Here is a 14,164-nt window from a genome sequence, read left to right as displayed (position 1 = left end):
GGATGTACTAACACTAACGGACTTATCAAGTGCTCTATGAATTCTACTAGCTGCACTCAACGAATCAACATTTTCCTAGCCAGAGTATTACCATACTGGAACATTATTTCAAACTACAACACTTTAAACCACAATACCATAACTGAACTCGACCCAGAACATTTCCTCATTCCAGTTACTCTGCGCTGAACTCCCTCGACCTAGGCTGACCACAATACCATAACTGAACTCGACCCAGAACATTTCCTCATTCCAGTTACTCTGCGCTGAACTCCCTCGACCTAGGCTGGTAGTAGGAAAATGTTTCAAGACTACTTTAAAAACGGATCAAAGTTGTCTTTTCGGTAAGGAAAGTATGCCTACTTTTTAGGCAGGTTTTTCATGCCACTATCAAATTAAAATTTATCTTTATCTCTTCTACATTACAAATCGAGCATTTCACTTATAAATATACCCCTGAATTCATACTAAGGCCTACCCCTGAGGCCTATACTAAGAGTCGAAAACATGACTGCATTCTTGCTTCAGCTGCTTTGCGGGAAATGCAAACAAAGAAGAATCTGGAAACCGAGTGAGCTCCAAAACCCATTGTAATCCCACCCAGCTAACGAGTCATGCTTAGGATCCAATTCTGTCATTTCCTAAAAAGATACTTTAGATGCCTAAAGATCCAAACAATAGGACGGTAGCTTCAAGAATTTCGATTTTGAGAATACCAAAATACTAACTAGTGTGCGAAGTATAAATTTCATCTTTCTTATTTTGCACTCCAACGAAGGAGCTTATATTACAACATTATGTTGCTTTTCAGCAGCGTTATGCACAATTTGAAATTCGAGATTGAAATTAAAATAAAGCGATTTTGTTTTACCTAACCGGTTGTTTCATGAACCTTCATAGAATTTAGCCCTTAGTATTGTGACGTGGAAATGTTTTAAAGGTAAAACATGAATCTATTGTACAATAATGTTGAAAGCGTATAAGAGTTGGAAAGACGATAAGATTTGGTGCTTTTTTTAAGGGGAAAAAGCCCAGTTAGAAAGTGGTGCATTACACAAAAGATGGCAACTGATAGTATTTAAAAATTATCTCTAATTTTAGACTTACTGCTCAGTTTTTTCAATAACTGATCTAGAAATAATGTGATCCTCTTATATGTGATACATTTTAGTATCCCTCATTATTTCATCCAACATTTTTTTCTAGCAAATAAAAACTTATTAATTACGAGACCTCTCACTAATGACCACCATTTACGCCTAGGATCAGGACTACTGTGCTTGGAATTAGAAAATTCATAATAAATTATATAAACTTTAACAATAGAATGTATTGTCAGTATATATACATTTTACTTTCACATAAAAGTGAATGAATTGTACGTCTAACATCAACCAGGTCTTTTTAAACTTATTGCTGAAGAAGGCATAAAACAAAATTAAAATTTATGCAAATCAAGGTTATATACTTGAACCAGCCTTGCTATTAAAAATTAAATGACTGAGGATTGGTTTATTAGGTTTATTTTCAACTTGACTAAAACAGAGCTATTCAACAATTAAAAAAAAAAAAAATTATATTAACATTTTTATTTTTATCCTAAACTACAGAATTAAAAAAAAGTATATTAAAATATTTACAAGAATTCTTGATTTATACCTAAAAAGGAATAGGTAATGCTTGAATTTCTGCTAGCACTTCAGCGAAATTTTCTTGGATATCTGAGTGGTCAATGATAAGAATTGCAATTACACCTCTTGTAACACCCATTGCTGTACCAATATCTTCTTTAGAAGGTACATAGCAGTATGGAATATCTTTATCTTCACAAACTGCTGGCAAATGTATCATGACATCTACAGGAGTCACATCTCCAGCCAAAATGACTAATCTACAAAAAAATATTACAAATGTGACAAACTTGGCAAAAATGTTCTTTCAACAGTGCATTGTATTATTAAACATTTTCATCTTTAATTGTAAAATTAGAGAACTGGTTGTTGGAAGTGCCTCTAAAGTTAGATTGTCAAATACCTAAAATATCTACAATACCTCCAGAAAGCTGTCGTTATGATGTAGTGATAATACTAAAGTAATGACGCACCACCTCTTTATTTACTACGTCAGTTTAAATCGAGTTGACAATGAAAAACTTACAATCCTCGCTGAAATTAATTCATCTCACCCCGAAAGGTCCTTTTGCGAAATAGTGGTAATGCTACAAAGGGTTTTACTTTCTCCCTCCTAAACAAGGCCTTGCTCACTCACTTTTCAATAACGCTCAGGGAATGTAGACTAGGGGTATTTCGAACTAGCCCCTACGGAACGATACCTAACTGATTGAGTTAGCACCTGAATTCAGAGAATTCGAAAGCCCATTCGGTTTATATTCCATAAGTTAAAAAATGTTTTTTAAGGACTAGCTTTATGTACCAATGATGGAAAACCAAGTCCATAAATAAGTGGAAACCGAGGCACCGACTAGTAGTCGGTGTAATAATTGTTTACCAATTCATGTTTAAAAGAGTGACCCATTTAAAATAACTTGAAGCTGTTATTTGAGAAAACATGAATCGCTTAATAACATTAAGCAAGAGTATCAGCGGCAATATTGGAATCTATAAACAAATTCATTGAATTCCGGGTGCTGCCTAGAGACGTCAAATAGTTCTTTATATAACGGTTTCAACTTCAATCGTACATATCTGTGAAAATGCGATTAGAACAATGAATATCTGAAAAAACAAAAGATTGAGAAGTATCGTAGGTCCAGGTAATCGAGATTCATGAAAACCAGGACCCAATTGTGGGAGCTTCAGAACTAGTTCGGAGATTAATATTTAGTGGATATCACGAAAAGTATTAGGATGAAGTAGATCGAGCAACTTGTAAGAATAGTGATAAACGAATCAGAAGTAAAATAATCGTTGGCCACACAGAAAGAGCACGTCTACGCTTGAGGTGGCTCAACCTCGTGAGCCAAGGACCTAAAAGTGTTGAGAAAAGCAGATGAGGTTGAAAAAAAGGACCTTTAGTAGACAGTAGAGACATTTCAAATGATGAGTATGTGCCAATAAATAAGTTTAACATCTATAAAGTTCGAAGTTTTGGGACCATCAGATAATATTTCAATTTGCTTTCTCTTTTCATCTGTTTGTTTTCGATTTTCTTTAAATTCATATAAAGCAATTAGGAATCTCTAAAAAGGTTTATCAGTTTTACTTGATCTTTTCCTCAGAAATTATTTTAAGGGTTCTCATGGAATTACCATGCCGAATTAAAATTGTCCGGTACATTCGCATAGATTTATATCAAATTGAGCATTAATAGCGCAGCTAGGAACCTATCATTTTATTTGAGACATTTTTATGAAAAATTATGTCACTTGTAAATTTAGTTTGTGAACTTGTTATAAATTTAGAAACGTATATAATTGGAAAGATTAGGTCTCGAGGACTGGTTTGAAGCCATCTGTGAGCTCTTACATTTTCTCTTCCTAGAAGCTTCTTACATTGTCTAATTGGGGGAAAAAAGTATTTAAAAGAAAACTGAGTGTTCACATTTTTTTTTTACAAGTATGAATTGTGGCAGTACGGTTAACTATTAGTAGAGACTATTTGCATCCTAAGATAGGTATACGTCCATAATCGATCAAAGACAAAAAAAAAATTATCTGACCAATAATTCCACATATTAACTATCTCTGCGGGCCCTGTGTACAGTGAAGTTAGTAAAGTGATAAAAGGTTGAAATTCCATCAGAAAGGTTAAACTGTCTGAATAAATAGGTTTTTAACTTTCCTTAAAAAAGAAAAAAGGGATAAATTAAAATCTTACCCAGTAGCTCCTTTTCGAATCGAGGACTGGACTAATTTTAAACCAGATTTGCAATATTCCCTGTTTTTGGAAGCTAAAAAAAATCATATCTTTATTTATCCTCCTAGCTTAAAAAAATGTAACGTAATTATTAATCATTAATAAGATTTAATGTAAAACACATCATAGCTGTTTGACTAGTTGACTATATAATCATTAACGTGCATTTAAAAATTAATTCGTAATATACTATTATTTGTTAAGATAAAAACCTTTTTTTATAAACTTGTATATTTTTTTGGTAAGCTTCCGTCCAGCCATTGGCTGAGCAATTTCATTCACAAAATTTAACCTGTCTTCATAAGTAACAGAAGCCTTTTCCGAGGTAGTATTTAAAAGAGATTCTTCGACAATACTAATGTCAGGCGCGTGCACTTTTTTATCTTTCGTCATTATACAGATGAATAAACTTGAACTGTAAATAAGCTATTCAATTATATTTCAACAGATCACAAGCGTGCACCTTAACCAATGCAATGGCATAAGCTGTTATATTACCTTCTTCTTAACCGTAAAAGTGTACTTGTACTGTACAAAATTGAATCGATGTGTCCTATAACTTTAGACCATGTTTCCTCTCAACTAATTTGACCACTTTTTAGATGACATCATTCGAAAAAATTGGAAATATATAATTATTCCAAGTCTAAGCTTTAAATATTTTGCTATCAGTTCGTCAACAAACATTAATAAGTTGAAAAATTCCTCTAGTTACCCTCTCAAGAAAACGTCTATCTAGTAGAAAAATATTTTATTTGCAATAAATTCAAAAGACCTTAGCTTTATAATATTTGCATTGCTTAGTGGAAGAAAATTACAAAGATTATAAAGAAAACTTCTAATATAATGTTATTCATTAATACAAAGACTTTATTCTAACATTTTTATTGATATTAATTGTTAGCACATTTCACGTTGACATTTTTTCTCTTCGAAGAAATCTCAGGAACGAACTGGTAGTAAGGAATATCCACTCGCTGAAGTCAACACAACACACCTCCTCCCTCTAATGCTATAGGACGGGAGAATGGCTCCATCAGATTAAGGGTACATGTAAGTTTCACTACAGAAGTTTTGGAAGAAGGGAGTTGGCAGTTACGATCACCACTAGCTGTGCTAACAAACCCTTCCTCTCCAATGACATCAAAATATTCTAAAGAAGACTTCCACAGATTATTGAATGATTACTGGATAGATGCTAATTCAAATTCAGTTGTCTGTTTACAGAAGTGCCAGGAAAGACGGGAAGCGCTGCAATTTGGGATAATACTATCGATGTTTTTAAGAGTTGGTCCTCTATCAACGGTTGTAAAGCGGCAAGGAATGAGTCTTCCGAAATCTCCTACTTTCCTCGCAGAAAATGAAAATATTGTTTCTGTTTCATAAATTACCTATTAAAAAAAATGTACACAATTTTGCAAAAGTGCGATTAAAGGTATAATTTTGCTAGAATTGGCATAGAAGAGCGCGGTGGCACAACGGTTGAAGAACTCTCACCTATAGGGACTGCAGACAAAGTTGCATAGGTTGAATGGAAGTTATTAATTGCAGATTGTGTTGTGGAAGGTTTCAACTCCAACCGGTTGTGAGATGTTTAGTATTTAGAGCAATCGTTTTATCTTATCGAACCGACATCCATCATCAGTTATAAAAACTTCTAAAATGTTGAATACATTTTATTGATTCTACAGATTTTCTAATGATAAGTAACCAGTGAATTGAATGTGTGAATTGGGTTTATTAGTAGGCAAACTAAGGTTACGTTACTACCAAGAATCCTGCATCCTGAGAGAATTATAGGTTCTTGGTTGATGTGATTTTTTTTTGTGAAGAATATTTTTCGATGAATCAAATTTTTCTACAACCAAGCATCTGCAGGTCCCGATTATGGGCACTTGCTTTGGCCTTTGCAAAAGGAGGTCCAAATCTAAGAGGTACGTAACTAATATTATCTAATAATTATTCAATCATATATTTTGAAATTAAATTCCTGTTTTTTAATTCTTAAAAAATAAACCCAATTTCATATTTGTGAAATGTCAACTGTGTTTGAAATTAAGAGGAAACTTTTTTCAATCAAATGTAATTTCTACGCAGGTTCTGTATGAAAATTGTAACTTCGTTGCAACTTTATAATTCGCCTTAAAAAGTTAATCGAAATAATGTTTTAATTCAAAATGGTAGAAAAAAGATTTAAAATGAAAGTGCACACTTGTAATTTGGTTAGAAACACATAAAATTATTGTTTCCATCCACTCGCACATCTTATTAATAAATGTAGTACATCGGTTTCCTATGTTTTGCGAACAAGTTATAAACAAGAAAGGAGCAAAAAATGCTGTATCACTTCGTTGAAATATATTTATTATGTAGTTATTTAATTTTAATTAATATTCTAGTGTTATTTTTCATGATATTTGAAATTATGAAAAATTTATTTATTTTAAGGAAATACAGATTGCATCGTTGCATTTATTCTCATGGAACGGATGAAATTGAGGTAAGTTAAGAAATTCCAATAGTCATTTTATTATTTTTATTTATTTATTTATTTTTTTAAGAAGCGAAAACATCTGAGGTCATTGGTGCACGAAGCTTTTTCAGTGCTCTGCCGATCTCCGGACAGTTTACTTTCGTTACAGACATCACTACTAGGCTAGATGAAGCAGTCCATCACCGGATAGTCAGTAAGAAGCTCCTAGGAAGAGAAGATCTATGGGCCAGCGGCTGGATTCGAACCCGTAGCTCCACGTTGGAATCCAGTATATTCAATAGTTATTTATTTATTATTTCTTCGTGATTAAATGTTTAAACTTTAACATTTGAATCAGTTATTTAAAGTTCCCGAGATTTTTTAAGTAAGATATCAGAATCAAAAACAAAAATCTGGCTTAAACATTCTTTTGCACTCAAAACTTTTTTAAGAACCTTATTTTCCTATTAATAATCCTCAAAGGCTAAAAAATATTTTTTCAATTAAAACTTAACCAATGTTAGTTGACTTCAATATTGTGTAGTCTGTAGATTTAGCGCGACACGTTACTCCCTCAGAACCTCTCTAAAACGACTTTTCCTGTTAAATACCTTAAAGTTGTGTGAATGCAACTGCATTGGTTGGTGATTCAAAATTTCTGCTAGACTAAGGAAAATTATCTTTTGTATATATATATATATATATATATATATTTTTTTTTTAGCTGGAACTCTTAGTCGACGGAGAGACCGAAGAAGTAAGTAGAGTTATTAAAATTTTACTTTTTGCGAAATTTAAATTTAAATGTCTTCTACAATTATCCCCTTCATTAGCCCGTAGATTTCGGTTTGAATATTATTTAATTGGAAGCAGTGACTAGAAAATCAATTAACCTATCACTTCTTTCAGGGGGAAGATGTTCTTTCGAGTAAAAATGTCTGGACAATGACCGGAAGGTAACATTTGTTCTGAAATGCCTGTAAATTAGATTTATAAGAATTTATTAAATTTCGAAATGCTGAAGTGCGAATTACTTTTGCAAGGTTGTATGTGGTTTTAGGATTTATATAAAATTTAAAAAATTGAATTTCTAAGGCAGCTCTTTAACGATTGTGCCGTAGAAATTGCTTTAACTTATTTATTTTCTTAATTTTGAAATTAGGTGTATTACATGGATTTCGGTGGTTTATTTGAGTGTATGTATCGAAATCCATGTGCACAATGTGTTCCTCTAAATTTAGGCATGACAATTGATTTTAAAGATGCATGGATGTTTGTTTCAAATCGTGAACTTAAGTAAATTTGACACCAATTAAGACCTAATTTAATATATATACATATATTTTTAAGCTGTTATTTCGAGAAACAAGAAATATTGGTGAATATGTAGAGAATTCTTAAATGATGGTTGAACTGAAACAATACGTCGAATATCTTTTCTAGAAAGAATGCGTATACTGCGAATGAGGTCCAGGTCCATTTAGAACAGGGGAGAACAAATTTTGCTTACTACAGTCCTAATAAATCATCGGTTTATAATAATTTAAAAATTTGAAGTATGTAGAGACAATGATGCCTTTCAGCATGTATATTTGCCATAGCTAATAAGTACTCACTAAACATATGTCCACATTTATTAATTCTCTTTGACTCATGGCTTTCAGTATTAAGACTTCCTCACCACAGTTACAACTTCTAAGCTTGGCTCGATGAAGTCTGAAAGTGCTTGGGCTTTTTGTTTCTACAGGAATTAGTAGAGACCTTATTTAAAAATATTTTTGTCCATTTGGCTCCCAAAACATTCTCTAACGGATTCGTTATCACTGTTCTCTAAGTTCCATGCTAGAGTGTGATTTGCATTCCAACATCAGTTGATGCTTGAATTTATAAATCTGTAACTATATAATATCTTTCAAAAATGCTCTTATGGTTTTCAAACTAAAGTAAGATAAGTTATATATTTTGATCAGTAAAATTCGCTGCTTTATTTGGTTAAATGTTATTTATTTTTCTGTTTCATTCTTTAATGTTTGTTTATATTAATTATGCATGCTTTCATGGAAAGAATACCATCTGCCGTCTCTTCCCGAATAAGGAAGGTACATTTGATTTTTATAAATTTAAATATATATTTTTATTTAGAATTTTGGTTAACAATCGATGTTAGCAATCAATGCTTGAAGGCAGAATCAATTTTCCTACACTTTTTCAAATTAATATTTGGGTTGAACAAAAGACTTATAGTTTTTAGATGATTTATTTAATTGAATACTAGTTCATTCTTCAAAGTACCTTGTATAACCAATATCTATTCAACCAATATCCGGACAATTAATTCATTTTCTCTTCTGTAACGAAGGTACTTTGGAGGCCAAGAATGCCTCTTCCGTATTAAAATTTTACGCCGCAACACGTGAACAGAGAAACCAACTAAATGTTAATTCGAAACAACGTGGCTTGGCTGTAAATGAGCAGGTCAATTAAACTCAGTATGACTCAAAACGCTGAGTGTGAGTTTGCATTTTCTTGCTGTAATGAACATTTTTATTTGTTTACTAAAGAATTTTTTTTATTTTATTTTTATTCAGATTAGCGTGGTATTGTGCTACTGAACAGGGTTCATATCTGTTCGCTCGCCCCTTGGGAATCAATACGAAATTATACTAGAAGGGATACTAAAATTCTGTAAAATTCTCCAAACTTTTGTTGTCTTTATTTCCCATAAAATTTTAGTTAAATGTAAGAAATTAACAATTGTCTTACGAATTGTCTATGAAAACTTGGTGCTCCTTCTGCCTGAATTATTTGGGAACTTCATTCTAAAGGGTGTAATCTTCCAATGTCCTATCAAAAACATTCCCAAGTTTTGTTAATGTAAAAAGAAAAAAAAAAAAATTACGCTAGAGAACATCTAACATATTCAATGAAGTTGATTTATAAATTTGATAATAAGTTTCTTTTTCAGCCATTATCATATTGTTATTGATAAAAGTTTTAAATAGATATTAATCTAAGCTTAAGTATTTCATTGTCTTTTTAAAATGAAATAGTTGCGACTGGATCTAATTATTTCGGAACCATGACTGAATTTCATTGAAGTCCTTTCGGTTCACACTTGACCCTCCTTGAGAAAACCAGTACTTTATATTCCTTACGTATATATAATAATAATATTGGAAAATTATTCTAAACGAAGCCGTAGAGTTGGCTACAGATTCCCATGTTATATTCTTGTTATCACAAAACAAGTATATATATTTTTTAATGGGTTACCTGGTTGAAATGATAAAATATTTTATTTCATCTATGAACCAATTTTCTATTGTACTAAAGTACAGTAATTAGTCTTTGTATAAGTTTTTCCACCATTCTGAAAAATTACAAGAATCTCTATTTAATAAATAAATATTGTGATGTATTTGCTAGGTTTCTTCAGATTTAAGAAACGTGAAACATTATTCAGAAAATTTATCCAAGGAGGATGAGAAAGAGAATGATTATGTTGAGTAAGTAATTTTATAACACATTTAAGACATTTTTGTTGTATGGTTTCACAGGAATAAAATTTAGGATGCTTTATATAACACTGAGAAATTATCATTTGGTTGAATAGGGTTGTTTAATTTATTGAACGATAATAATTATTTTGGATGTACGGGATTACATAATTTCAGACTATTTGTTTTAAAGGTGTATTAAGTTATTGTTAAAAAAAGTCATAAATGGACAGCCTAATCTCATTCTAGCTCCAAACATTTTTAAGTAATGATTTACTTTTATTCATATTTGATAAAATGTTATTTAATCTCGCTCTTTCAAATTTGTCAACAGTGAGAGTCAACTAATTCCATTGGATGCGCATACTCTCTTAGCAGCTAGAGCTGTCCAAAGGAGAACAACCAGCTTTTCATCCAGTACTCCGCCTAGTTCTGTGGATCTTGAGTGGGAAACTGAAGGTTAATACGATTGTTTTGATTACTAAGGAAAAACTATTTTCAAAATTGTATCAGCCTCAGATAGAGCAACAAACGTGATTGAAGATAGTTCCAAATAGTCCTCAGATCTTTGTGCTATCTAAGAATTCGTCCATCATAGCACGCATGATGGACCTAACCTACTTAACCAGTTTTGAATATTCATTAATATTCATCAATAAGGGTAGAAAATTTGACTTTCATTTTTAATGTTTCTATCACACTTGCTGATTAAGTGGCAGAGATTACCTAATGTGTTTAATGTTATTAAATTGTGAAAATTTAATGGTTTGGTGTAAGTAGCGCTGACCCTTAGAATTTACCTATTGTTTAATTCTAAAAGATAAAGGATCAATTATTTTATTGATAGTTTTTTCATTTTAAATTTCTAGGAGCTTTATTGGGTACAGTGTACCGTTTCAAAAGTTTACCAACTTCAAGTGTAGATGATGGATCTTCCTGTTCGGGTGGAGGTGCTGGTGGTGGTGGTGGTAGCCCTGAATCCTTAGAATGGGATCCTTGCGAACAAGCCACGATGGATTTGGAAACAGAACAATTAATAAATGAAATCGAACAGTTAACTCACAAAGCACTCGAAGAAACTGGTGTTTGGAGCAATAGATAAACTAATATTCCATAATTTGGATGTATTCTTTTGAAAATGTTGGGTAAAATACTATAATATAATTAGGTTGTATTAAGGAAATTTAGAAAACAGTTTATATTTAAACATTTATCTGCTAAAGAAATTTTTATCTGTGATAAATTATTGATTTTTTTTTTAACAAAAAAAAAAGGTTGTGAATGAAAGTGAAAGGAATATCTCATTTTTTAATGCATTTAAAAGGTCCAAAACTGTTTGTCCATTGCTGAATTTTATATTTGTTTTTTTTTTCTTATTTCAAAAGTGCGACTGTTTTAGAAAATTGAATATTTTATATTAAGAAAATATAAAAAAGTTATATTTTAGGACTTTTTTAAAAAGTTTTATTTCAGGACTTTATTTCTATTACAAAAAGAAGACTTTCTTACATTTTGTTTGGTACATATATCTCTTCCTTAAAAAAGATAGCAGCGAAAAAAAATATTTGTGGCTGTGATTTAATTAGAGGGTTTCTTCCTCAGAAATGAAATATGCAATAGAGGCAATCGCTGCTTATGTTATCAAAGTGCAGTATCAGAATTTATATAATCAATTCTCATTATTCATAATTTTAAGGTCTAAGAATTCTTAATGTTTAGGACATTGAATTATTATATTTTCTAAGCAATTCAAGAATTTAATCTGTTTTAATTTTCTTATGCTGGCGACTGTAAAATAAATATTGGCAAGGTCACTCAGATTTAGAATGAATCTAGTCAGGTAGACTCTAAAGTAACATACGATCATGCCACAAACAGTTGCTCTTAGAATAAGAAGTCGATGCTCCCGGAAAGGGAAGAATGAAATTAACAAAAATTGTTTAGCTGCCTGCAAGAATTTAATATCTGTTATACTGTGATATATAACTGTCAAGATATATGTTTCAAAGGGTGAATAGGGTGTTCTGTTTTCTTACAAACTTATGTAAAATATAAAGAAAGTAATCTTAAAATTTTTTTAAAAATAAAAAGTAGACATTTTACAAAATTTAATTATATATTTTTAATATTAACTATGGATTTGGTAAAGCTCGCAAATTAGGTTTTTATTTTTGTAGAAAATGATTTAATTATGACCAATATTTCATTTGTAAAACATGTTTTTTTGCCATCATTTATTTATTAAAGTGGAATTCTCAGAAAATGTGAACTATTTCAGTATTACCTTTATTTTATTTTTTGAAAGATGTTTGATTCCCTTCAATTAAAAAAAATATATATATATTTATTCTTTGAATACTTATTTCTGAGTTGGTTGTAGTTAATTTTGTTTTTATTTGAATAGTTTTCTCAGAATACGTACTGTTGCGGGTGGTTATAACATAAAGATGTAATTGGGTACTATGTTTTGAAAATTTATCTTTTCAGATTTTCTATTTTATAAAAAAATTCGACGCAGGCTATTATATTCACGATTGGTACGAATGTACTATCTCTGAAAGGGCTCAAAATTTGCTAAGTATTGTTATGAAAAAATGAAAGGTATATTCTATTAGGGTGGTGCAGAACTGAAAGGCAAAAATTTATCCCAGCGTGTTGAAAATGGGCGTGTTTCTTACCTGGCAGGCATCAAATCTCCTTATTTCTTATTTATGTAAGTGTTAAAGACTATTTGTCCTTTGTGAACTCTTTTGTGAGAATAATTAAGCATTCAAACTTGAAAAGAATTCAATCATTGCAGTTTAAAATTTTCTTCTCTAAATTAAAGTTCATTATAGGAGTGAAATATGGCCCAGCCCTTCTAGACTTCTAAAAATAATACTGTAATTAAACTTAAAGAAAAATTTAGAACAGACTTTAGATATTCAAAAACTTCTTGAAGATCCCCTGGATTTTAACCAAAAGTGGTTTTAAAGTTGAACTTTTTACAATTATCATTTTTTATTTTGAACTTTTAAACAGACCATTCACAGCCATGATCAGTTACACGACTAGTGAAACATCAAGAGGCGATTACCGGTTTCGAAAAGTTGGGAAATAGTAACTTAGTTGCATTAATATTTCCATGTCCGTTGAATTCTTACATGTTTTTATCTATAATATTTCGAGAAAAATTAGTTGCTCTAATCAACTCTTATTAATCATGTAATCGTAATATTTTGATAAAAAAAAATAAGAGCAGAAAGCCAAAAATGAATTTTTGTAATAATAAATTACGCTTGAAATAAGGCCAGACAAAAAAAAAAAATCTGTGGTGCTGTTTGTAATATCAATTAAAAAACTGTGTTTTTATTTAATTGGAGTACATATTTATTGTTATATTAGTTACTGAAAGGCTTAACAGAACTCTGATCGTGCGATTTCACTAAATTTACACTCATATTGAAGTTTAAAAATAATTATATTCAAAAGTGCTTATTTTAAATATATGTGCCTTGTTCAGAGTATGCTAATTTCTACAATAATTCAATGATTCAATTCATTTATAAAGTGGATGAGATTGACGTCAGTCTGAATATATAATATCGATTCTTGTGTTCCAAATGTAAATTGTATTGAGATAAAGTACCTGATATTTTCATCTAAATAAAATTTTTAAGATCTTTTATTATAGATAACATTTTTCAAAATTAACATTATTTGGAGTAAAGTAAAAAAGGTGCTTAAAAAGAAATGGTTCTTGCTTTTATGTATTTTTATATTTATGCATTCACTTAGGCCATAGTTCTATTCTATTATTATTTTTGTTTTTAAAGTTCAGTATATAGCTTTTGATTTTTACGAGTTGAATTTTTTTTTTATTGGGTGTTCTATCAAAATTTCAATGTTGAAATTGTATTTGTGGTTAGCATAAAATTTTTGTTACGTTGTAGAAATAATATGTTGTCACATTTACTCATTAGAAATAAATTGCACCTTAATATAAATATATGTATTTCATTTTCATTTTATTAATGTGAATTTAACATTACTTGTAATGATAAACTAATGAAATAATGTTTCACACGGTTGTAACCATCTGCACAGACTGACTAATAAAGGATTTTCTTTCACTGTAATGTAGCAAGTGACAAATTTTCTGCCAAGTTTGAATATTTCCTAAAGAGAGTTGTAATAATTGTCTCACTTGCTTATTGTCCAATTGTTTTTTTTTCTTTTTTTTATGTTTTGAATACTGTTTTCGGAGTGGTTTTTTTTTTTTCATTTTCCAAATCTTACGCTACGGATATGAGACCTCTTCAGTGACTGACAAGAACGGA

At 30.7% G+C, this 14,164-nt stretch overlaps 2 protein-coding genes across 5 annotated transcripts; one reads left to right on the top strand and one right to left on the bottom strand.

Annotated features, from left to right (window-relative positions):
• Window positions 1–1,310: 1,310 nt before the first annotated feature.
• Window positions 1,311–4,389, bottom strand: NHP2 (NHP2 ribonucleoprotein). Its single transcript, XM_074122571.1, has 3 exons — window positions 4,088–4,389; window positions 3,837–3,909; window positions 1,311–1,891 (listed from the first exon to the last, which is right to left on the bottom strand). Exons 1-3 carry the CDS (start codon window positions 4,266–4,268, stop codon window positions 1,660–1,662), a joined length of 486 nt encoding a protein of 161 aa, XP_073978672.1. The 5' UTR covers window positions 4,269–4,389; the 3' UTR covers window positions 1,311–1,659.
• A 13-nt stretch (window positions 4,390–4,402) lies between these two features.
• Window positions 4,403–13,963, top strand: LOC141451300 (uncharacterized). 4 transcript variants are annotated; one of them, XM_074122568.1, is made up of 8 exons: window positions 4,403–5,809; window positions 6,333–6,375; window positions 7,073–7,105; window positions 7,258–7,304; window positions 8,414–8,447; window positions 9,775–9,854; window positions 10,180–10,304; window positions 10,715–13,963. In XM_074122568.1, exons 1-8 carry the CDS (start codon window positions 5,763–5,765, stop codon window positions 10,945–10,947), a joined length of 642 nt encoding a protein of 213 aa, XP_073978669.1. In that variant the 5' UTR covers window positions 4,403–5,762; the 3' UTR covers window positions 10,948–13,963. The 4 variants fall into 4 exon arrangements, with proteins under 4 accessions (XP_073978669.1, XP_073978671.1, XP_073978668.1 ...); XM_074122567.1 differs by having other exon boundaries at window positions 4,405–5,809; window positions 6,324–6,375; XM_074122570.1 differs by lacking the exons at window positions 7,258–7,304; window positions 8,414–8,447 and having other exon boundaries at window positions 4,404–5,809.
• Window positions 13,964–14,164: the final 201 nt, after the last annotated feature.

The sequence above is a fragment of the Rhodnius prolixus genome, unplaced genomic scaffold, assembly GCF_049639745.1.
Source record: "Rhodnius prolixus isolate KJV_2025 unplaced genomic scaffold, Rpr scaffold_8, whole genome shotgun sequence".
Classification (NCBI taxonomy): Eukaryota; Metazoa; Arthropoda; class Insecta; order Hemiptera; family Reduviidae; genus Rhodnius; species Rhodnius prolixus.
This window is presented reverse-complemented; position numbering and strand designations above follow the sequence as displayed.

What these genes read in the sequence shown, in the direction of transcription:
- NHP2 (XM_074122571.1), bottom strand. Translation starts at nt 4,268, where the DNA reads ATGACGAAAGATAAAAAAGTGCACGCGCCTGACATTAGTATTGTCGAA. An exon ending in ATACAAGTTTATAAAAAAAG is followed by an intron (nt 3,910 to 4,087) that starts GTTTTTATCTTA and finishes GATTTTTTTTAG; the next exon opens with CTTCCAAAAACAGGGAATAT. An exon ending in ATTCGAAAAGGAGCTACTGG is followed by an intron (nt 1,892 to 3,836) that starts GTAAGATTTTAA and finishes ATTTTTTTGTAG; the next exon opens with ATTAGTCATTTTGGCTGGAG.
- LOC141451300 (XM_074122567.1), top strand. Translation starts at nt 5,763, where the DNA reads ATGGGCACTTGCTTTGGCCTTTGCAAAAGGAGGTCCAAATCTAAGAG. An exon ending in ATGGAACGGATGAAATTGAG is followed by an intron (nt 6,376 to 7,072) that starts GTAAGTTAAGAA and finishes TTTTTTTTTTAG; the next exon opens with CTGGAACTCTTAGTCGACGG. An exon ending in TCTCTTCCCGAATAAGGAAG is followed by an intron (nt 8,448 to 9,774) that starts GTACATTTGATT and finishes TGTATTTGCTAG; the next exon opens with GTTTCTTCAGATTTAAGAAA.